The 23,044-nt window shown below is 47.5% G+C and overlaps 2 protein-coding genes across 5 annotated transcripts in view; both read right to left on the bottom strand.

Annotated features, from left to right (window-relative positions):
• The window catches only part of MTSS1 (MTSS I-BAR domain containing 1), a 184,128-nt gene that overhangs the window by 34,017 nt on the left and 127,067 nt on the right, over positions 1-23,044 (bottom strand). For all 4 annotated transcript variants that reach the window (XM_050801694.1, XM_050801696.1, XM_050801695.1 and 1 more), the window contains exons 4-6: positions 6,460-6,544; positions 4,928-5,019; positions 53-127 (exon numbers count right to left, since the gene is read on the bottom strand). In XM_050801694.1, the coding sequence (XP_050657651.1) occupies positions 53-127; positions 4,928-5,019; positions 6,460-6,544 (252 nt within the window). The remainder of the gene's footprint in view (positions 1-52; positions 128-4,927; positions 5,020-6,459; positions 6,545-23,044) is intronic.
• TATDN1 (TatD DNase domain containing 1) overlaps positions 1-23,044 on the bottom strand; it is a 233,945-nt gene that overhangs the window by 93,408 nt on the left and 117,493 nt on the right. The gene's annotated exons all lie outside the window — the stretch shown is intronic.

Genomic DNA, 23,044 nt, shown 5'->3' with positions numbered 1-23,044 from the left:
AATCAAGCCCTCCATCGGGAAGTAACATCAGTGGCAGAATTTTAGGAGTTACCTTTTTTTGCTTTCTTCTGCAGTTTCAGTGTATCCGAGGACTTCTTTTTTATCTCTTGGCGGGCTTTCTTATATTCTAAGAGAAAGCAGAATATGGAATAATTTTACTGTTTTGCTTAACAGAAAATATGTTAGAAACAGCTATTACCTTTATAACAGAAAGCATAAACTGTGACATGCCGTCAGCGGCTTTATCAGAATACAGTATGATAATCTCATGACATTTACAACCCAAGGGGCTAGAGACACGAAAACAAAATGCACAGTGGTCTTGCCCTGTCATATTCACTCAAACCAGATTTGAGGGAGGCTCCATTTGGGAATATATATATATATATATATTTTTTTTAGATGGAGTCTTGTTCTGTGGCCCACGCTGGAGGGCAGTGGTGTGATCTCAGCTCACTGCCACCTCTACCTCCCAAGTTCAAGTGATTCTCCTGCCTCAGCCTCCTGAGTAGCTGGGATTATAGGTGCCTATCACCACGCCCAACTAATTTTTGTATTTTTAGTAGAGATGGGGCTTCACCATGTTGACCAGGCTGGTCTTGAACTCCTGACCTCAAATGATCCACCCATCTCGGCCTCCCAAAGTGCTGGGATTACAGGCATGAGCCACTGTGCCTGGCCGGGAATACTTTAACAAAAATGAAAAAAATTCACAATTTCTCAGCTCAAGTATCTGGAAAGATTTTTCAATATTATCTACTTTCCCAAGGCCCAAATCCACTGTGTTTTGCAAACAAACAAACAAACAAACAAACAAAAAACAAAAACAAAAGCAAAATCCTATGTGGAAAAGATGCTGGCCAGATGTTAAAATCCAGAAAAACAGTGTCTCGCACAGCAGGAGAAGGTAGATCACAGAGTGGGGAGACTGGGCAAGAACCAGCTGCCTTCCTTTGAGCACGGATCCTGTGGCTAGACACCACAAACCCCTCAGAGGGGCAGTCCACATGCACCACATCCCCCGCCAACCACTTCCTCCTCCACCACTGGCCCATTTGCAGACTGCCCCATTTCTGTTGCTGGCATCCTCATCATCCAGACATAGACACCTGGGATGACGGTCACCCGTGACACTTCTCCCCTTTGCTGCTCTCACAGTCAATTCATTGCCAACTGCTGTACATTTCAACTTGGCCAGCTCCCTTGCAGCCAGCTCTGAGGTTTCCCTTCTACTGGCCCTAAGCCTATTTATACACACCTGGAATCACTGTGCAGCATGGTAGCTCTCCACTCTTTTCTGGCCACTCCCCCATTTTCCCTGCCTATCTGCATGGTTTTCTTTTTTTTTTTTTTTCTTTTGAGACGGAGTCTTGCTCTGTTGCCCAGGCTGGAGTGCAGTGGCACGATCTCGGCTCACTGTAAGCTCTGCCTCCTGGGTTCATGCCATTCTCCTGCCTCAGCCTACTGAGCAGCTGGGACTACAGTCACCTGCCACCACGCCCGCCTAATTTTTTTGTGTGTATTTTTAGTAGAGACGGGGTTTCACCGTGTTAACCAGGATGGTCTTGATCTCCTGACCTCGTGATCCACCAGCCTCTGCCTCCCAAACTGCTGGGATTACAGGCATGAGCCACTGCGCCTGGCCTCCGCATGGTTTTCTCTCTGGCTAGGGCACCTTCACCGCTCTAACGTCAGCATGATGAAACCATGTCCATCCACTGGGATCCCTCCAAAGGGCGCCTCGTTTTCTAACTCCTCAACCAAACCTCTCCAACCTCTGGGGCTCCCTGTATCTCTCTTCCCCAACATCCTATGCTTTGCCCTGCAGTCTCTCCTCCCTCCCCCTACAAGCTCCCCAAAGGAAGAAGCAGTGTCTGGGTCATGTCTGAGCATCCTGGGCTAGCAGAGTGGGTTGTGTGTGGCTGCTACTCGGGTCACACTCCCTGAGTTAGAGGCTGAATCAAAAAGATGAAGGAAGTGCCGTGTCACGGAGGCTGGGGGTCGGGGCTTTGTAGTCCATGGTCTCTTGGCCTTTGTATGGAGAGGCCATTTAGCAGGTATGCAGGGCCAGACAATGGGTCTCAATTCACATTCAGGCCTAGGCTCTTCATCTCGGTATGTGACCCCAAAGAAGCAAATTGAGACGTGCTTCTCTGTATGCAGTGGGAATGGGAGGGAGGGGGAAATATTCCATGAAAACCAAGGGACCTGTGTTTTATTGGATGAGTAGAGCTCTCTGTAAGACCTGCTGCCTTCTCCCTATGGGCTCAGCACAACCACTCTTATAAAAGGCCTTACACATCCAATTTGAAGTCTCAGCTTTGCTGTACCAGCAAAGGGGAACATTTAACAGAGAAGAGTGAGGCTCCTGCAGGGTGGTGGGGGCCCAAAAGGCCTCAGAAGGCTGCACCGGCTCCTCACACAGACAGAGGGTGAGAAGAGACCCGCGCAGGAGTGCAGGCTCCCTGAGGGCAGGGGCCTGGCTGGCTGGTTGTCTACTGCTTTCCCAGGGCCTCAACCAGTCCATGGCATACAGCAGATGCCGGACAAATACTCAGCCAATGAATGAGCCAAGTCAGCCAACACAAGGTGAACTGGGCCAAACATAAACTATCAACTCTTTCCCCATCTGAAAAAAATTTCAAATAGTTCTATTTTCTTTTACCCAATGAAAAGTACAGATGGATAAATCCCGTGAACCTAAGAGAAGAAAACTCATGATCTGATTAACACACAATGGGATCCAGTTAATCCTCTGAATTTGCCTCTCTCCCTAACTTCAAGTTAGGGCAGGGGGGATAAAAGATTAACTTTTATTCACTTTTTTTTTTCCTTGAGATGGAGTCTTGCTATGTTGCCCACACTGGAGTGTAGAGGTGCGATCTCAGCTCACTGCAGCCTCTGCCTCCTGAGTTCAAGTGATTCTTGTGTTTCATCCTCCCGAGTAGCTGGGATTACAGGCGCATGCCACCACGCCCAGGTAATTGTGGTTTTTTTTTGTTTTTTTTTTTTTTTTTTTTGTATTTTTAGTAGTGGAGACAGGTTTTCGCCATGTTGGCCAGGCTGGTCTCGAACTCCCGACCTCAAGTGATGCACCCACCTTTGCCTCCCAAAGTGCTGGGATTACAGGCATGAGCCACCATGCCTGGCCTATATTAACTTTTTAAATATAACTGCTAAGTATTTGGCTATTGTATCCATACTTCTGAATCTCAACACAAAGAAGCCATCACCCTTCCTAGTTCTTTTATCAAGATAGTTTGTTGAAGTTCTACGTAAGTCAGATTTCCAATAACAATGAAGACGTGACTTCAAGAGTCTATTGTCTGTGATAGACAAATTTAAAGGACATGTACCAAAAACCAAGACCAACTTATTTATTTCTGTGGCTCTGGAGCAAGCACAGGCATGGAATACGGTAAGTACTCAGGAGCACAGGTGCATGATGAGGGGAGGGATGAATAATTGGAACGAACGTGCAACTTTCTGGTAGCTACTGAGAGTTGCTGGGGACATAGAATAATTTTCATTATATAGCTTGAAGCAGGCAGAATAAACCATCCCCATAGTCCCAACGAGGCCTGTTTTAGGAGCCGCCATTCACATTCCCAGAGCACCCGGTTGGGTCTTCATCGCAGTCTTTTACTTTGCTTTGTAACAGGGTTAATTTATTTCTGTTTCAGTAGATACCCCACTCACCCTTCTGTAGCCCCCACTGCCCCTAGCATGTAAAAAGCATCAGAATGACCTGAATGGAGAGGGAATGAGAAGCTCTTACGAAACAGTCTGGTTGGCCTGTGTGAAAGGAACACAAACACCCTCACTCAAAAGCATCAGTGCTGTTTGCTCTGCAGATTACACTTAGTTCCTCTCACACCATCAAGGTCCCTGACAACTCATTCAGGCAGTTTACAAAGGCTTGTCTCACCCAGCTGGGACAACGCACAAAGAGAATGGGCAGGAGACCTAGGGTAAGCTTATATTAAAAGTCTGGCTTTCAGAATGTGCTGAAATGCCTTAAGTATGAATGTTCGGCATTTAAACCTGCCATTATGATTTATACTTCTTTGGAGGGTTAGGGGGAGGCAGTGTCTTGCTCTGGCACCCAGGATGGAGTGCAGTGGTGCAATCTCTGCTCACTGCAACCTCTGCATCCTGGGTTCTAGTAATTCTCGTGTCTCAGCCTCCTGAGTAGCTGGGATTACAGGCATGCACCACCACACCTGGCTAATTTTTGTATTTTTAGCAGAGACGGGCTTTCACCAAGTTGGCCAGGCTGGTCTCAGACTCCTGGCCTCAAGTGATCTGCCCGCCTCAGCTTTCCGAAGTGCTGGAATTACAGGTGTGAACCACCGCACCTGGCCTATGATTTCTTCTTTTTTTTTTGAGATGGAGTCTCGTTCCGTCGTCCAGGCTGGAGTACAATGGTGCAATCTTGGCTCATTGCAACCTCCGCCTCCTGGGTTCAAGCAATTTTTGTGTCTCAGCCTCCCGAGTAGCTGGGATTACAGGCACCCACCACCATGCTTGGCTACTTTTTGTATTTTTAGTAGAGATGGGGTCTCAAACTTCTGACCTCAAGTGATCCGCCTGCCTCGGCCTCCCAAAGTGCTGGGATAACAGGGCTGAGCCACCGCACCCACGCTGTGATTTATTCTTAATTCAGCTGAATACAATTCATGCCACTGAGGGATCAGACTATCAGCTGCTGAATGTTGGTTCACACCAAAGAAACAGGACTCAGCCTCACAATGGGATCACTTTGTTCTCCTCATCCCCTTACACCTACAGGAGAAGCAAGGACAGAATGGGCCCTTAGCTGTTTTGGTGACACCAATAAACCTAGCAGAGGGGCCAGGCGGCAGCTGGCAACTTCCCACAGCGCCCCCCAGCGTGCAATGATGCACTAGACGTCTCGCCCCTATACCTTTTGCATGGTCTTTATCCAGCTGGTTGGCCACTTTCTTCCATTCTTCCATCTGTTCTTGAAGTGGGTTTATCAGACAATCAATTAAAGCGCTTTGAGCAAGCAGGGGGGAAAAAGGGAGAAATTAAATAGATACATTCTGTTGTCAGGATTGAAGTGTGGTTGCCAAAACATACCTAAATTACAATTACCTGAAACTGACGTTCTCATCTAAACCCCTGGGCTCCAGAACCGTCATGTTCCAAGAACGCTTCTCTTGGGTTTTGTTTTTTTTTTTTTTTTAAAGACGGAGTCTCGCTCTGTCACGAGGAGTGCAGTGGTGCAATCTTGGCTCACTGCAACCTCCACCTCCCAGGTTCAAGCGATTCCCCTGCCTCAGCCTCCCAGGTAGCTGGGACTACAGGAGTTCACCACCCCGCCCGACTAATTTTTTGTATTTTAGTAGAGACAGGGTTTCACCATGTTGGCCAGGATGGTCTTGATCTCCTGACCTCGTGATCCGCCAGCCTCGGCCTCCCAAAGTGCTGGGATTACAGGCATGAGCCACTGCTCCCGGCCCGAAAAATGTTTTTCAATGACTATTAAGAAGCTGTCAATGTGACTGGCAGAAGTGACCTTCTTCCCATTTTCCCTGTGATATTCCAGTGTTTGTATTAACAAGTCCACTTGCAGAACCACTGAGAGCTAGCTGCACAACAGGGACCTCCAAAATGCAAAGACACCTGGGCCTTATCTCACCCCCAGTGGAGACTTTGAGGGCCCAGCGTCACTATTTTTAAAAAAGACCCACAAGACTCTGATGTGCATGCGGCATGACAGGTCATAAACATACACTAAGTGTGCACAGCCTGGAGAAAGAGAAGAGTGAAGAGACCCAGAAAATTCTCGAGCTGCACCGCCAGCCTCGGGGTCACTGAGGGGTGAAGGTCTCTGCAGGTGTGCCCCTTCATTTTCTCCCAAACAGAATCATGTGAAACTGCTGAATGATGCTGATCTGCTTGGAAAACAATGTCCACTTTCACTTCAACATTTGTAACTCAATTCCGTTGCCAGCTACTACCATTTCTTCCCTATTCTGGATGCCTGGAAGCCAGACGGGAAGCTGGCGGTGTGGAGGGGTCTGTGAGCTGCCACATTCCTCAGTGAGTCTGGAGGATGCACACAGGATACCAAGGCACATCTCACTCTCCAATTTCGCAGCCCCTCTTCTTACGAGGCTCCCACAGGGCAGTGGGGTCCCAAAAGGCCTCAGCAGGCTGCACCGGCTCCTCGCAGAGACAAAGGGTAAGGAGAGACCCATGCAGGAGCACAGGCTCTGTGAAGGCAGGGGCCTGGCTGGCTGGTGGTCTGCTGCATCCCCAGGGCCTCAACCAGTGCCTGGCATGCAGCAGATGCCTAACAAATACTCAGCCAATGAATGAGTCAAGCCAGACAGGTTGTGGGGATTTAAATGCTATGTGTCATGCATGACTGCTTCCTTAACCTGAAACCTGCAAGGGCATTGGCGATCGGGGCTGAAACATGCTCCTCACCTCGAAAACTGCCTCAGCTTGGCTTCTATGCTTCTGTGCCTCATGCACATCCTGGTGAGAGCAGATCCAATCTCCCTGGTCCCACCTGAAAAAACAACAGAGGCAAAGGTGAGGGATAGAAGACTAGCAGGGATCATGGAGGGCTTTAAAAAGAGAACTTTATAAACAAGTCAGATTTCACCACGTTGTAAAATCTAAGCCACCACCTTTAGAAGGCTCTCATCATGCACATGTGTGCTTACACACAGGCACACGTAAACATGTCTGTACGTATGGTGACAGATTTCTGTATCACTAAAGGCTGCTCTTACCATATACCACACTGTGTGATAGTTTCTATTCCATCTGGGTTTTTTTTGGTAATGTTGATTGTAATCTAGAAATTGACTTTACAACCTATAAATCGACCATGACCTATAGCTTGAAAAATACTTCTCATGAAAGATAATCAAGATAGTATCTGCTGTTTAGGGAAGAGCTGTAGTTTTTCTCAACAATTCTGACAAAATAAGCCTCTTAACATTATTTAGAACAGCCAAGGCAGCCATGCTAGCTAATTATTTCAAGACAAATGTTCTAGAATACAAGTAATTCAGAGAATAGCAAGGCTAAAGCAAAATGAGGTAGTAGGGCTTTTTTTTTTTTTTTTTTTTTTGAGATGGAGTCTTGCTGTGTTGCCAGGCTGGAGTGCAGTGGTGCAATCACGGCTCACTGCAACCTCCACCTCCTGGGTTCAAACGATTCTCCTGCCTCAGCCTCCTAAGTAGCTGGGATTGCAAGCGCGTGCCATCACACCCAGCTGATTTTTTTTTACTTTTTTTTTTTTTCAGTAGAGATGGAGTTTCACCATGTTGGCCAGGCTGGTCTCGAACTCCTGACCTCAGGTGATCCACCCGCCTCAGTCTCCCAAAGTGCTGGGATTAAGGCGTGAGCCACCATGCCCAGCCAGTAATAGGACATTTTTTAAATGGGCTTGGGCAACACCAGGAACAGCTCAGCAAATACTGAAGGAAGTTGCAGCCCAGTTTGATTTTCCCGAAATTCTCGTCATACTTTTCCCCTTCAGGCACACCTTCTCTAAGACTATTTTTAAAGTTCTTCTCTTCCTTCTCCCTCTTAAAAGCAATGCTTGAATCAGCATTTACTAGGGCGTGGGAGAGCAAATTATAACCACACATGGTAATTCTGCACTGAACACTGGAGGGCGCAATTATAAACGTTATGAAAACACGGGTGCTTGTGAATTTGGGGAAAAGTGTCAAATAAAGCACTATTTTTAACAGACAAGACCTTCAAGGGAAAGCCACCAGGATTTGTAGCAGGTTTAACCATGCTGAATTGGTAGAAGAACTTTCCCTCTCTTATTAGTACTCGTGACACTACTACGGGTTGGCTTTTCCTGTGTCCTCCCTTCTAGAAATCCCCATTTACTAGTTCAGCTCCACCTGTTTTCCATCGCATTTTGCAAAACCATCAGGTTTCTACAACCAAATAATAGTAACTGTGACACATATACCATATCTTAATATTTCTACATTTTATTTCAGTCAGAAAAGAGAAACCTTCTTAAGGCAATGCCTCTATTCCTCTAAAAACAGGGTTTTCTCAGCCTGGACAATATTGACATCCTGGGCTGAAGGCTGCTTTGTTGCTGGGCTGGGCTGTGCAGTGTGAGATGTTTAGCAGTATCCTTGGCCTCTACCCACCAGAAGTCAATAGCAGACTTCCTTTAACCCTACCCCCAGACTTGAGTTCCTCCAAAATGTCTCCAGAGAGTACCAAGTGTTGGAAAACAAATCACGCCTGTTGAAACCACTGCTGTAAAAGAACCCAAGCGAGGGTCAAGTATTGCCCAAGTCTGACTTTTATGACCAGAGTCTCTTAAAAATGTACCTGCCTCCAAAGAGCAGGGGATGCCACGACCATCTCAGCATCGCCATCTGCCACTGTTCACACCAGGGAGAGCCAGCAGAGGGCGCTGTTTTCACAAACTCTGCCCTGCTTTCTGCGCTCTCCAAGTTCTGAGCTTTTTACTGCATATAAGCAAAGATGAGGAACGTTTTACTTCCACGGAAATATTTCCTATTTCTTTCTGGGCCTTCATTTGATTAAAAGTTAATCACCTGGCTACACAAGGAAATTGGCACACTCACTCACTGATGGTAGGAGTGTCAACTACTACTTTCCTGGAGCAAAATGTAGCGTCTATCAAGAAAAACCTTGAAAGATTTTTCTTTCACCCAGCAATTCTCATTCTAGAAATTTAACCTGCAGAAATGATTAAGAGTGAAAGAAAGTCCTTACCTACAAGGGTAGTCATCGAAATGTTGTTTACAGCGTCAAAAGATGGAAACAAAATCCCATTACAGGGATCTGGTTAAATCAACCATAGAGCACCACCATGCGATGGAATTGCACGTGGTCATTTACAACGCTGGAGAACAATGTGTAAGGTTGCAGGAAGACGTACAGTGCTTAGGATGCGCCAGGCACTGCCGTGAGTACTCTGCACACTTCAACTCATTTAATCCTCGCAGCACCTCCAGCTGCATCGGTACTGTGACCATCCCATGTTACACAAAGGAAAAAATGCCCAAGTGATTTGTCCCAGGTTACGTTGCTAGTCAGTGGAACTCAAACCTAGGCTGAAGCTCCAGCATCTATGCATTTATCCCCCCGGGTATATGGCACTTGTTATGGACAAAGGGAGATGGGACAGAGCAGAGACGAGAGCCTAGAACAATCTATGCCAAACCTATTGGTCTACATGCTATTCTGGGTGTTAGTGCTTTACAGCCAGCTCTCACATTTTGCTTCTAGAACCTGGCGCTGTGTAATCGGTACCACAGAGATTGTGCTCCATCCTTGCTAAGCTACTATAGGGAGTTCAGGGATGGAGAGCTGCTTCATAACTCATGCCTCAGTTTCCTCAAGATAGAATTATGATGTTGGAAAAGATCATCTCAAATGTCAGTGCCCCCACTCCGTTTCTCCGCTTCATTACTTCTGTCACCTTCCCAGATATTTCCCATAGATTGCCACTGGTCACTTATCCCCAGGAAAGCCCAAGGCTTCTCAGAAACAGATGAACTGACCAGGTGCGGTGGCTCATTCCTGTAACCCCAGCACTTTGGAAGGCTGAGGCAGGTGGATCACCTGAGGTCAGGAGTTCGAGACCAGCCTGGCCAACATGGTGAAACTTTGTCTCCACTAAAAATACAAAAATCAGCCAGGCACGGTAGCACATGCTTGTAATCCCAGCTACCCGGGAGGAGTAGTTGAGAATCGCTTGAACCTGGGAGGTGGAGGTTGCAGTGAGCTGAGATCGTGCCACTGCACTCCAGCCTGGGCAACAGAGTGAGACTCTGTCTCAACAACAACAAAAAAGGAATGGAATGGAATGGAATGGAATGGAATGGAAAGGAAAGGAAAGGAAAGGAAAGGAAAGGAAAGGAAAGGAAAGGAAAGGAAAGGAAAGAGCTGAACAATAACAACAATTTCTAGACACAATGTATGTGGCTCCACCACTGTGCCTCTGTAGAACAGGAAGCCCGAGAGAAGAGAGGAAATAAAGAACCACAAAGAAAACTTCCAAACAGCAGTGTCTCTGTCCAACTGGCACGAGGACAGGAGGCAGATGACATCCTGTGGACCCCAGGACTGAGCTGTCAGAATCACTACTGATCTTGGCAACATGGGGCACCCTAAAAATAGGTCCATCTGTGGAAGTGCTTAACGTCTTATGCTCTTCCTAACCCTTGCAAGAACTTAAACAAAAATCAGCAGGTTTGAATAAGCTTCAGAGGAAACTGGCCTGAGCTACAAAGGCAGAGAAGACCTCTGGAAGAGCTCCCATTTGCGAGTGGGCGTATTTATGGAATCAAATGGCTGGCCGAGGCACACGCAGCAGCTTGAGTGAAGACAACACCTTACTTCTGTGTCTCGGCACCTAGCACTGGTGTTGAATAAAGGAACCGACATTTACCATTTTGAGAGCAAATCACCAGGCTGGCCCTATCTGGAGGCAGGACCAGGGACTGGGTTTGTCTTGTGTTTAATCCTCAAATACTTGTGTAAAAGATATAAAATACAAACAAGATGCTTAATCTTAGCAAAGTTCTATATTGATTCCTCGTCAGCCTAGAGATACAATGCTGTATTCATTTCCCTTTGCTGCTGTAATAAATGACCACAAGCTTAGTGGCTTAAAACAACAGAAGTTTGGCCGGGCGCGGGGGCTCACGCCTGTAATCCCAGCACTTTGGGAGACCGAGGCGGGCGGATCATGAGGTCAGGAGATTGAGACCATCCTGGCTAACCCGGTGAAATCCCATCTCTACTAAAAATACAAAAAAATTAGCCGGGCGTGGTGGTGGGCGCCTGTAGTCCCAGCTACTTGGGAGGCTGAGGCAGGAGAACGGTGTGAACCCGGGAGGTGGAGCTTGCAGTGAGCCGAGATCACGGCCACTGCACTCCAGCCTGGACGACAGGGCGAGACTCTGTCTCAAAAAAAAAAAAAAAAAAAAAAAAAAAAACCCAAAAGTTCATTTTACAGTTCTGGAAGTCAGAAGTCCAAAATCAGTTTCACTGGTCTAATATCGGGGTATCAGGTACCACCTTCTGGAGGCTTCAGGGGAGAATCTATTTCCTTGCCTTTTCCCACTTCTAGAAGCTGCCCGTAGTCCTTGGCTCGTGGCCCCTTTGTCCATCTTCAAAGCCAGCAGTGCAGCATCTTCTCCCTTCTCTGACCTCTGCTTCTGTCCTTACATCTCTCTCCGCCTCCAATTTTCCTGCCTCCTTCTTATGAGAATCCTTCTGATTACACGGGACCTACCTGGACCATCCAGTCCCCGCCTCAAGACCCTTAACCACATCAGCACACATCAGCAGAGACCCCTTTGGCCACGTACAGTAACATTCACAGGTTCTAGAGATTAGAACGTAGACATCTTTGGGGCACCCTTATCATGACCACTAAAAAAGGGTCAGAGTTGTGAATCTGGCGAGTGTGGCAGGGCACTGTGGCTGACTGCATTCGCCCTCACATGGCTGGTCTAGGCCCATGATGCTAACTCCATCCCCGTTGGCAGTGGCTGGTTCGGGGATAGGACAAAGACATGGAGAGGAGGCTGCTGGGCAGGCTTCTGGGGAAAGTTTTCCTGATCTTAAAAGAAACACACCAAAGGGCTCCATAGGCCACAAACAAGGGAGCAGACTGTGCAGCTGCTGCCATCAGCCATCCTATGGCCATGGGGACACCTGCCTCAGGATGACACTGCTGTGGACAGAAGAGAGAAAGGACCTGAGTCCCCAGTGACCTCCCTTAGCCACCAACTTGAGCCTGCTCTTCCTCTGGGCCTGGCACCCCTGTTTTGCAAGCATATCCATTTCCTTATTTTTAGAGCCGCTTTGATTTGATTCTACTTCTTGAAAGGAGAAGAGAGGAGGGAGCAATGGCCTCTCAGGCTTCTTGCCAGAACCAGGAACCAAGGTGCTGCTAAAAGAAATCTAAGTTGGTGACTCGATGCCACTGCTTAGAGATGCACAAATACTTTACGGCAAAAACGTTAACCCTATTCAATGTGGTACGTGTGAAAACTTTCTCCCATAACAAGCAAACGCTCTTCTAATAAAGCAGCACAAAACCAGCCAGTATGATCTGTGGGTGATCTGTGAAGGAATCATCAGTGGAAAGGAAGAAGTGAACCATCCAGGGATGGGCTGCTGAAGCATGACTGCTGGGCCCAGCACCATACATTTTGCAGATGAAGACACACGTTCCACGAGCGTTCACTGAGTATTTGTATTGGTTTTTGGGGCTGCTATAACAAAGCACCCCAAACCGGCTGGCTTAAAGCAACCATAGTTCTGGAGGCTAAAAATCTGAAATCCAGTTGTCGGCAGGGCCGTGCTCACTCTGAAACCTACAGGGAGAGTCCTTCCTTGCCTTCTCCTTGCTGCTGGTGACTCTGGCATTCCTTGGCTTGCAGCTGCATTGTTCAAATTTCTGCCTCTGTTGTGCTAGGCTCACCGCTTGTGTGTGTCCATCTTCCCATGAGACCTGTGTGAAGGCATTGCTGTGTGTATGTGTGTGTATGTGTGTGTCCAGATTTCTCTCTTCCTATAAAGACCCCAGTCCTACTGGATTAGGGCCCACCTTAATGACCTCATCCTAACTTGATTACATCAGCAAAGACCATGTGTCCAAACGGTCACATTCACGGGCGCCAGGGATTAGGACATGAACTATCTTTCCGGGGGTGCACTGCACTCCATGGCCGGAGTCCTACCGTGCAGCAAAACTAATGTGATTTCAAGGACGGTAAAGACAGGTGCCAGGCCGTTGAGCAGCTTACAAAGATTGGTTGGAGGGACACAGAAAAAGCAGTGCAGGGAACACCATCCTGACAGTAACCCTCTGTGGTAGGCATTATCAACCCCATGTTACAAATGAAAACACCTGAGCCTCAGGAGGGTTAACGACCTTGCTGAGGGCCACAGAGCTGATCAGCAATAGAGACAAAATCCAAGCCTGCTTCTACGGATACCAAGGGCTGTCTCCCACTACGACAAGCTGGAGACATTCCCAGCTGAGGACAAAGAGGCCCATTAAAGTCACAGACAGAATACAAATTGTTTAATGCATATTTGGGGCGGGGGTAGGGAGGAAATAAGAAAAGCAAAGTTTCCTTGCCCCCTAAAGTCCGAAGTCAGACTGCCCCTTGCTGCAGAGACCTGGCAGCGACAGGCAGGACAGTGGGTCCATCGAGTGGCATTGTCCCATCCCTCCAAGCTGCCTCATTTGCAGGCAGCTGCCATCTCCCCGCATAGCAGGGGACTAATGGCAGGCATTCTTGGGGGCTACAGTGTGGGCAGGTGGCGAGCGAGGATTGAAAAGCCGTTTTGTCAGTCCCAGCTTCTGCGGCGTGGAGGGGAAGGGCTGGAGGAAGCCAGATTGAAGAACTGCTTTGGTGAAAGTATGCTGCCGTTACAGTAAGTCACTGTGCATCTCTGCTGTTCCCGAGAGCTGACATTGCTTGAAGGCTAATTAGGAGCCAGACCAAACCAGAGGAGAGGAGGATGCTCTCAGGCACCTCTGTAGGGGAGGGGACAGGGCGGGAGGGTTCACCTGGAGTGGGGAATCTCGGCCTCATCCCTGCTGACATTTTGAACCGGATCATTCTTTGTTATCAAGAATGACCATTTTCGGCCAGGCGCGATGGCCATGCCTATAATCCCAACACTCTGGGAGGCTGAGGCAGGAGGATCCCTTAAGTTTAGTCTCAAACTTCTGGCTTTAAGCGACGCCAGCTAGCAACACAGCAAGACCCCACCTCTAAAAAAAATAAGAATAATGAGCTAGGTGTGGTGGTGTACGCCTGCAGTCCCAACCACTCAGGAGGCTGAGGTGGGAGATCACTTGAACTCAGGAGCTCAAGGCTACGGTGAGCTATGATCACACCTCCACACTCCAGCCTGAGTGACTGAGACCCTGTCTCAAAAAAAAAAAAAAAAAAAAAAAAAAAAAAAAAAAAAAAAGGCAAGAAAAAGAGGAATGATCATGTTTTGTGTCCTGTGTATTGTAGGATGCTTTGCAGCCTCCCTGGCCTCTACCCACTAGATGCCAGTAACACCCCTCAAGTCCTGACAACTAGAAATGTCCCCAGGGGGCAAGCTCGTCCCCGGTGAGAAGCACTGGCGTAGGAACGTGCATCCTTTTTCCATAAGGAGGGCTCACTGTTTCCAGTGCTGGCCCAGGGAAGCCAGCTGACATGCTCACTGCACCAGCAGCCTCCCCACAAACGCTCACTGCAGAAGCTCTGAAAAGCTATTAAGTTCGCTGCCTACCCCCAGCTTCATAAGCACAGAGGTAATAGGCGACGCGCGTTCTCATAATGAAGAAAATGTTCCATTTGCCATTAAAGAAACACTAATTTAAAAACACACAACTAACATTTCCCACAAAGCCAACAGGAACTAACTCCCTCTCCTATGGCCTTAGGGACGCATTAATTCAACTAGAGGCAGCTTGTGCACAAGTCCAAAATATTGGAAATACCCAAATAACTAGGGGAGGGAGCCCGAGAGGCCGCATCAGCAGGATCCAAGGCCGCAACCGTCTGGTTAGGAAGAGCTCCTTCACAGGACCCAGCTAGAATGTAGAGGAAGAACGGGTGGTGGATAAAAAAAGCCACCTCCAACTACTCAATGGCTCATGACTTCTGTCTGGACACCGACCAGCAATCAACAGCCAGCCCCAAAGTGTCGCTGAAGATGTCTACGAAACAGCAGCTGGAATCCTGACACCAGTGGTTGCTCCCTCCCTGCTGCCCTTGCTGCCTGCTGATGGAAGGGACCCCGTGCATTTGAACAGCAGCTCCCCTTCCCCCGCAGTGAAACTGATTACTGTACCCACCAGGGTTCAAGTTTAAAAGATCTAAGTAGCCGGGCGCGGTGGCTCCCGCCTGTGATCCCAGCACTTTGAGAGGCGAGACTGGCCAATTGCCTGAGGTCAGGAGTTTGAGACCAGCCTGGCCAACATGGTGAAACCCTGTCTCTACTAAAAACACAAAAAATTAGCCAGGCGTGGTGGTGGGTCCCTGTAATCCTGGCTACTCGGGAGGCTGAGGCAGGAGAATCACTTGAACCCGGGAGGCAGAGGTTGCAGTGAGCCGAGATCACGCCACTGCACTCCAGCCTGGGCGACAGAGCGAGACTCCATCTCAAAAAAAAAAAAAAAGAAATGAAAGATCTAAGTAAAGTGGAAATCTTTGGCTCCCGGGTACATAACTACTACACACACCAAACATAACACACGTGAGTGTAGGATCCCCTGTGACATACTGTGTCAGGAATCTTTTTCTAAAACAGATGCACACCAAAAACTTACCTATTGAGGTCAGTGACCCCCTCCTCCCCCAACTGACCTCCAAAAGGGTCTTGGGAGCTCCTTGGCAGCTGTATTCTCATCTCCCTCCTCTTTCCCACACACTTGGATGGCAGGCACACCCCACGCAGCCTGCAAACCATAGAGTTTGAGTAGCAACAGTGTCTCTCACAGTGGTTCATCTGCAGTCTTAGTAGAGACTCCTAACTATCTTCTAAATGAGCAGGAGCATAAGCAGAAGAACCACATGGTGAAAAGCTTAGCTCTGGAATTAGCCAATGTGGCTTCAAAGCTCAGCTCCCACACCTGCCTGTGTGGTCTTTGCAAGGGTCTGCCTGGCTTGGGCTCAAACATAGATGGTTGTACTCCAAAAAAAAAAAAAAACCCCAAATATGCTGACCAGTGTCTCCTGCTATCTTTGTTGCATAAATCACACCCAAAATGCATCATCTGTGACTTCCATGTTGGGCTTCTTGTAAAGCAATCTGAATATCCCAGATTTTTACAAATTTTGTTCCCAAATCTTTTACAGTTGCCTCATCCATACTTAATTTGATGGCATTTTTTTTTTTTTGCAAAAGCAACTTCTATGAATATCATATCTTTCTAAACATTCTACTTGTTTTGTAGAAATGACAAATCTTGGTTTTCACATTCACATTGCAAACATTTACATACCTTATAATTAAATTATTTAACAGTGTGTGCAACTGGCATATACAGGTTTGTGAGCGCACACAGTGGATGCTGGTGAAGCCTACAACTCAGGTGTGAGAAGTGTGTGTGCATGCTAGAGAGAGTCTGTGAGCTTCCTGAAGGCAGGGGCTGGAATATTTTATAGGAAAAATAAGGAGCACTGGTTACATCAGTGGTCCAATTAAGCAGAGCTGTGATGTAGCAAGAATAAGCTGAGTCCTACAGGAAGGCAGAGGCCGGAGTAACTCACTCTGGCTGGGCTGGGGCATCTGTCCATAAGGACACACTGGACACCAGATCATGACCCCTACTCCTCCCACATCTAATATCTACCTTCTCTAAGGAGCTGGCAAGTCAGTACATAGAGGGTAAATGAACAGTGCAAAGGGCAGCTTCCAAGAAAGCCAGAATTGTTCCTTCTTCCCAAACATCTCAGAAGACCAAAGGCCTAGAAGGAGCAGTCCAGAGGGCTTGCCTGGAAAGTGCTGTTTGTACTTATTAATAGTTATGCATCCACAACATGGTTATTTGATGGAAGTAAAAGCTGGGGTACCAGGAGGCTTATAAAAACCAACTCCAGCGAGCCTCCATCCTCTGCCCACACCCCTTCAAAACAGGAAGGCCATTGCCCTTGGCTAAATAGCTTTTTATAGTGACCTTGACCCTAGGTTTCCCTTGACTGTAATTTTTTTTTTTTTTTTTTTGAGACACAGTCTCACTCTGTTGCCCAGGCTGGAGTGCAATGGTGCGACCTCCGCCCACTGCAACCTCCACCTCCCGGGTTCAAGCAATTCTCCTGCCTCAGTCTCCTGAGTAGCTGAGATTACAGGTGCCCGCCACCATGCCTGGATAATTTTTTGTATTTTTAGTAGAGACGGGGTTTCATCATGTTGGCCAGGCTGGTCTTGAACTCCTGACCTCAGGTGATCCACCCGCCTTGACCTCCCAAAGTGCTGGGATTACAGGCATAAGCCACTGTGCCCGGCCCCGCTGACTGTTAATTTTTATATTTCAGAGCTCACAACAGTTCCATCACCAGCTTCCTTCCAGCCAAGAATGAAAAGGAAAGCTCCTACAAAATCCAGGGCTCGGGACTGTGTCATGGGACACTCAGGGCCACTTAGGGACACTTCTGCAATGGCCCATGGCAGGTTGTAATATTTTAGTTTCAATATATGAGAAAATAGTCTCTCCTTCCTCTCAAGCCCCTGCTCTCAGAGAGCCCAGAAGTCCTGAATTGGCAGGGGTCTTTTCACCTTGACGGCGGGCTGGAGGACTGCCCGGGTGTTGCATCACAGAAGTTGCCTCAGCGTGCATCACTGCCACTCTGGCTGGACCAAGCAGGGCAAGGCTGGGTACACCATCTGCTGCCCCGGGGGATGCCTGGAGGCCAGCACTAGCCACAGCTGACACAGCTCTGCACACACGCACACACGAGCGTCAGACTTGACCACGAAGCTGGGCACCCCTCTTCTGCAATCGCACTGGCGTGTTTCAGGATTATTTTATTTTATAACGTGAAGTGACGGAACACAGTCTTTAAAGGAAAGTAAGAGTGTTTCCAAATGGCATCAGAGTGTGAACCTGAATTCTAATAAGAGAAGAGGAAGCTCAATTCTTAGGCCTGGAAAAGTTCAATCATGATGCCCTAGCTAAGACCATGCTTTACCCAAAGATTTCGACCAGGGGTGTCCAATCTTTTGGCTTCCCTGGGCCACATTGGAAGAAGAATTGTCTTGGGCCACACATAAAATACACTAACACAAACAACAGCAAACGAACTTTAAAAAAAAAAAATCACAAATCTCATATATATATAATTTTTTTTTTTTTGAGACATGGTCTCACTGTCATCCAGGCTGGAGTGGTGCGGTGCGATCACGGCTCACTGCAACCTCCACCTCCCGGGTTCAAGCGATCCTCCCACCTCAGCCTCCCAAACAGCTGGGACTACAAGTGTGCACTAATTTTTGTGTTTTTAGTAGAGATGGGATTTCACCATGTTGGCCAGGCTAGTCTCAAACTCCTGGCCTCAAGTGATTCCTACACCTTGGCCTACCGAAGTGCTAGGATTACAGGTGTGAGCCACCATACCCAGCCTCATGACGTTTTAAGAAAGCTCACGAATTTGTGTTGGGCTGCATTCAAAGCTGTCCTGAGCCACATGAGGCCTGCAGGTTGAACAGGCTTGATCTAGACCAAGGGGCAAATCCCAAAAGGCTAGTAGGTAGACAGTTATAACCCAGACCAACAAAATAACTCATCAGTAAGGAAGCTTCAGGCAAGGGGCTAGCCAGACCTTGGCTAGAGGTGGGTACATCAGCCTAGGGGTCTATGAGGTGGATCTCTTAGGTGATCTCCAAGTTAGACCGGATGATCCCTCTTTCTGGCAACCAAAATGCTAGAGTAGAGAAAGGATAGTGTTCCTATAGTCAACAAATTTTTAGGAAATGTTACCTTGGTCTAATTATTGTGCTATGAAGTAAAGACACAGCCCCCCTGCCCTCATAGAGTGGACATCTCCTATAATTGGAGATGATGGATTTTCATGGTGACCTTAGAGCCGGAAGGTGCCTTAGAAAACTCACGAAGTAACAAACCAGCAGTTCCTTGCTGTTGGGCATCCCACTCTTTTTGTTTTTGCTGAGACGGAGTCTTGCTCTGTTGCCCAGGCTGGAGTGCAGTGGTGCCATCTCAGCTCGCTGCAACTTCCACCTCCCGGGTTCAAGCAATTCTCCTGCCTCAGCCTCCCAAGTAGCTGGAATTACAGGCATGCGCCACCACTCCCGGCTAATTTTTGTATTTTTAGTAGAGACGAGGTTTCACCATGTTGGCCAGGCTGGTCTCGAACTCCTGACCTCAAGTGATCTGCCCGCCTCAGACTCCCAAAGTGCTGGGATTACAGGCATGAGCCACCACGCCTGGCCAGGCATCCCACTCTTGCCTGTAATTAGCAGAGTGTTCCTGATGCACTGAGGACTTCCACGCTTGCTGCTGTTTCTCTTGTTCAGGGAAACTGTCCTTGTTCTTTAAGCTGCACATTTGTGAGGCAGCCGACCCCTGCCAGGAGGACCGTCATTTTCATTAAAGGTCGAAGCCAGCACTCAGGATATTAAGAACTTCAAATGAACAAACCATGCTCCTCTGGCTTCATCAGCATTTTATTTTTACCCTTGGTCGTGGAGAGACGGACAACGAGGAGAAAGTGGCATCATTTGATGCTCCACATTTGTTTAACTACAGGGGGTGGAGGGAGAGAGGGAGAAAATGGAGAAGTGACCAGTTTTTGGTATCACAAGTCTTCATAGAGACCTGACTCTGTTCACACCAGACAAGTATCCCCTCTCCACTCAGTAGAGACCCTGATCACACATAAGTCACTTAGCAGCATCCTGATACCTTATGTTAGCCTTGGAAATGGCTGCAAAACACAAACTTTTTTGCCTATGCCATTTACAAGATCATCTCAGTTGGGTATGTCCAATCTTTTGGCTTCCCTGTGCCATATGGAAGAATTGTCTTGGGCCACACATAAAATACACTAACGATAGCTGATGAGCTAAAAACCAAACAAACAGGCCAGGCATGGTGGTTTTCCTAAGGTTGGGAGTTCAAGACCAGCCTGGCCAGCATGGTGAAACCCCGTCTTTACTAAAAATACAAAAAATTAGCCCGGCGTGGAGGCAGGCACCTGTAATCTCAGCTACTCAGGAAGCTGAGGCAGGAAAATTGCTTGAACTCGGGAGGCAGAGGTTGCAGTGAGCCAAATCACGCCATTGCACTCCAGGCTGGGCAACAGAGTGAGACTCCATCTTTAAAATAAAATAAAATAAAACAAAATAAAATAAAATAAAACAAAACAAAATAAAACAAAATAAAATAAAATAAACAAAACGCAAAAAACATCTGTTTTAAGAAAGTTTATGAATTTGTGTTGGGCCACATTCAAAGCCATCCTGCGGTGCATGGGACCCACAGGCTATGGGTCGGACAAGCTTAATCTAAATGTGCTTGCAACAAACACACAATCTGATTTCAAGGAAACTAACAGAAGAGAAACATTAGTCCTTTAAGCTGTGAAACTAGGTTCCTTAGGACAAAAGTAAAAGAACTTGAAAAGATTTTCAAAAATAAACCCACAAAGCCCCCAACAAAGGAAGTACAACTTCCCTTTTGCTACAATGGCAATCCTAACAACTCACTTCAATCTTCAAGGAAGAGAAAAACATGCAGAAAATTTCCTGTGTGTGTGTGTTTTAAAACCTGTTTTATTCAGCTACTGTATATAGCTGAGTACGTAATGAATAACCCAGCTGGTGTTTACGGGACAGCTAATACTGCACATTCAGCAAACGCTAGGTAGGGTCAGCGTCACATTTTTGGAAGACACCACTGTGCCCACACACAGGGTGGAAGACACTGCAAACTGTTATCAGATGATAATCTTCCAGCCAATCTCCCACTTCTCAGTCTCTCCCACTTCACGACTTTTAAAAAAGCAGAGGAAACAAAACCACACACAATCCTACCACCATCTGGCGGCTTCAGACCAGCAAGCATGAGATTCTGGCATGCACCACACTGGCAGTCACAAAGACCAATATTCCTCTTTGTTGCTGTTTTAAAAGCAAAGCGAGAATGGTAATATGGAAACACAAAAACACGGACACGCTCACACTATGGGAAAACCATATTAGGAGCAAACACATTCCGACAGGGAGGCTTTCCTGTCTACGTTTCGGATGGAATGGTGTCTGGCTGCAACACCCTGTGGGGGTGTCACCTGGGAAATGCCAGCTGTCTCCCCGACATCTGCCACCATGAACCCCCCACTGCCACGGTCTGCCTCTGCTGCGTGGGCACAGAAAGATGCTCCTGCTGAAGCCGTGTCTGAGCGACTCGATGACGCCAGCTCCTGCCAGCAAAGCAGATGTGGCCTGATGCAGAAACCACATGTCGTTTTCTTAGTTCACAAAATTTAACTGTTGGGTAGGTAAGATGCTCACAGTATCTGGATCAGGGCATTATCTCCCAGGCAGCCTTCTTGGGTTACCACATAATTTAGAAGGTGGCCAGATGAATACGGAATCAGAACCAGGGAGTTAGTGTTTGAGGGATCAGAGTGAGGGCCTGCTACATCCATCCCTGACAAAGGGATGGCTCTAAGCTGGGACTCTGCAGAGAGAGCCCTCGCACTGCCTCTCTCCCTGCCCTCTCACTGGGCTCCCGCTGGAGATGAGAACTCCCTGTGATAAACATCTATCCTTGAACCCGCTACCACCTAAAACTCAGGTTTCATGCATGTGTCACCGGCCTAAGAGCTACTTTATTCCTTTAGGAGGTTTCTGTCCATCCCCAGACTATGCCAGAATATAGTGACTTTATCATCTCTTAGGAGGTAATCTTGCAGTTTTCCATATTATTAGGAATAGCTACCATTTACTGAGTGCTTGCAACATGACAAACCCTTGCAGGAATGTTGTATTCATTTTTTAAAAATCTCATTATACTCCTCTTATAGGTATCATTATAAAGTAGGTATCTTTTTTTTGAGACAGATTCTCGCTCTGTTGTCTAGGCTAGAGTGCTGGGAGTGCAGTGGTGCGATCTCGGCTCACTGCAACTTCTGCTTCCCAGGTTCAAGCGATTCTTGTGCATCAGTCTCCCAAGTAGCTGGAATGCCACTGCGCCCAGCTAATTTTTGTGGGGTTTTTTTTTTGAGACAGAGTTTTACTCTTGTCGCCCAGGCCGGAGTGCAATGGCATGATCTTGGCTCACTGCAACCTCTGCCTCCTGGGTTCAAGCGATTCTGGGATTACAGGCGCCCACCACTACGCCCAGCTAATTTTTGTATTTTTAGTAGAGACAGGGTTTCACCATGTTGGCCAGGCTGGTCTCGAACTCCTGATCTCAAGTGATCTACCTGCCTCAGCCTCCCAAAGTGCTGGGATTACAGGCACAAGCCACTGCATCCCGCCAAAAGTAGGTATCATTATCTTCGTTTTACAGATGAAGACAAGGGTACTCAGAGAGGTTAAGTAACTTGCCCAAGGTCACACAGAATTCAGAATTTACATCCAGGGCTGAGTCTATAGCTAGAACTTTTAACCACTCTATTCTTGGGGGCATCTCACTGTTGCCAAGACATTACCAATAGAAACATTTGGCAGATAGGAAATTAGATTTTCTTCCCCTACCCCCAATCCTATAACTGGGAGAAAATAAGAACCCTTCCCCTTAACATCTGTTTTATCAGCCAGATTCAAACCACGCTGTCGCCACTTCCTCACTAAACTGTGTACAGTTGGCCTGTCCGCATCCAAGGCCATGAGTTCAGGGTGGACATGTACTGTCAGGCTTCAGCATGAATCACCTCCTGCCGGCTTCCTTTGGCAGGGTGCACGGCTTATTCATGCAGAGGACCCCTCCCTATTTGCCAGGAGAATCTATTCTGAAATCACCCTTTCAGCTACTGACTCCCCTCTGCAACCCGTCTAAGCAGGAGGCATCTTCAGGACAGCTTCCCTGGGATGGCCCTGGGAATCACGCTTAGCCGAATTCAGGATCCTGTTTTCTAGAAACTGACGTTTTAGAAATAGCTTCAGACATAGAAGGAGCTCAACAAACTGAGTAAGTGGACCCAGGCAGCCATGGCAAGTTTCTCGTTCTACGCTTGTAATATCTGCTCTTCCTCGATTCTCTCCTGGCTCCTCCTCATCCCCCTTCCCCATTTTTACTGCACACCTTTACTGAGTTCAAGTTCTAGAGGAAAAGTGACTGCAATTAAGCCAAGCCTCCATCAAAGGCCCTTGAGGGATACAGGCCAGGGACAGAGGATGCATTCCGCAGTTGATTTCCTGGCCAAACTCATCTGGGGTCATTTAAACTAACTCATACACTATCTTCTTCTTCCCTCTACCTCTTCAATTTCTATCTCAAGTCATACCTTCCCCAGATGGTTTCTGATCTAAACAGAGTCTTTTTAAAAAAGTAATTGAAATT

Source organism: Macaca thibetana, chromosome 8 (genome assembly GCF_024542745.1).
Source record: "Macaca thibetana thibetana isolate TM-01 chromosome 8, ASM2454274v1, whole genome shotgun sequence".
In the NCBI taxonomy this organism is placed as follows: domain Eukaryota; kingdom Metazoa; phylum Chordata; class Mammalia; order Primates; family Cercopithecidae; genus Macaca; species Macaca thibetana.
The sequence above is the reverse complement of the archived record's forward strand: the minus strand, read 5'-3'. Positions and strand labels throughout refer to the sequence as shown.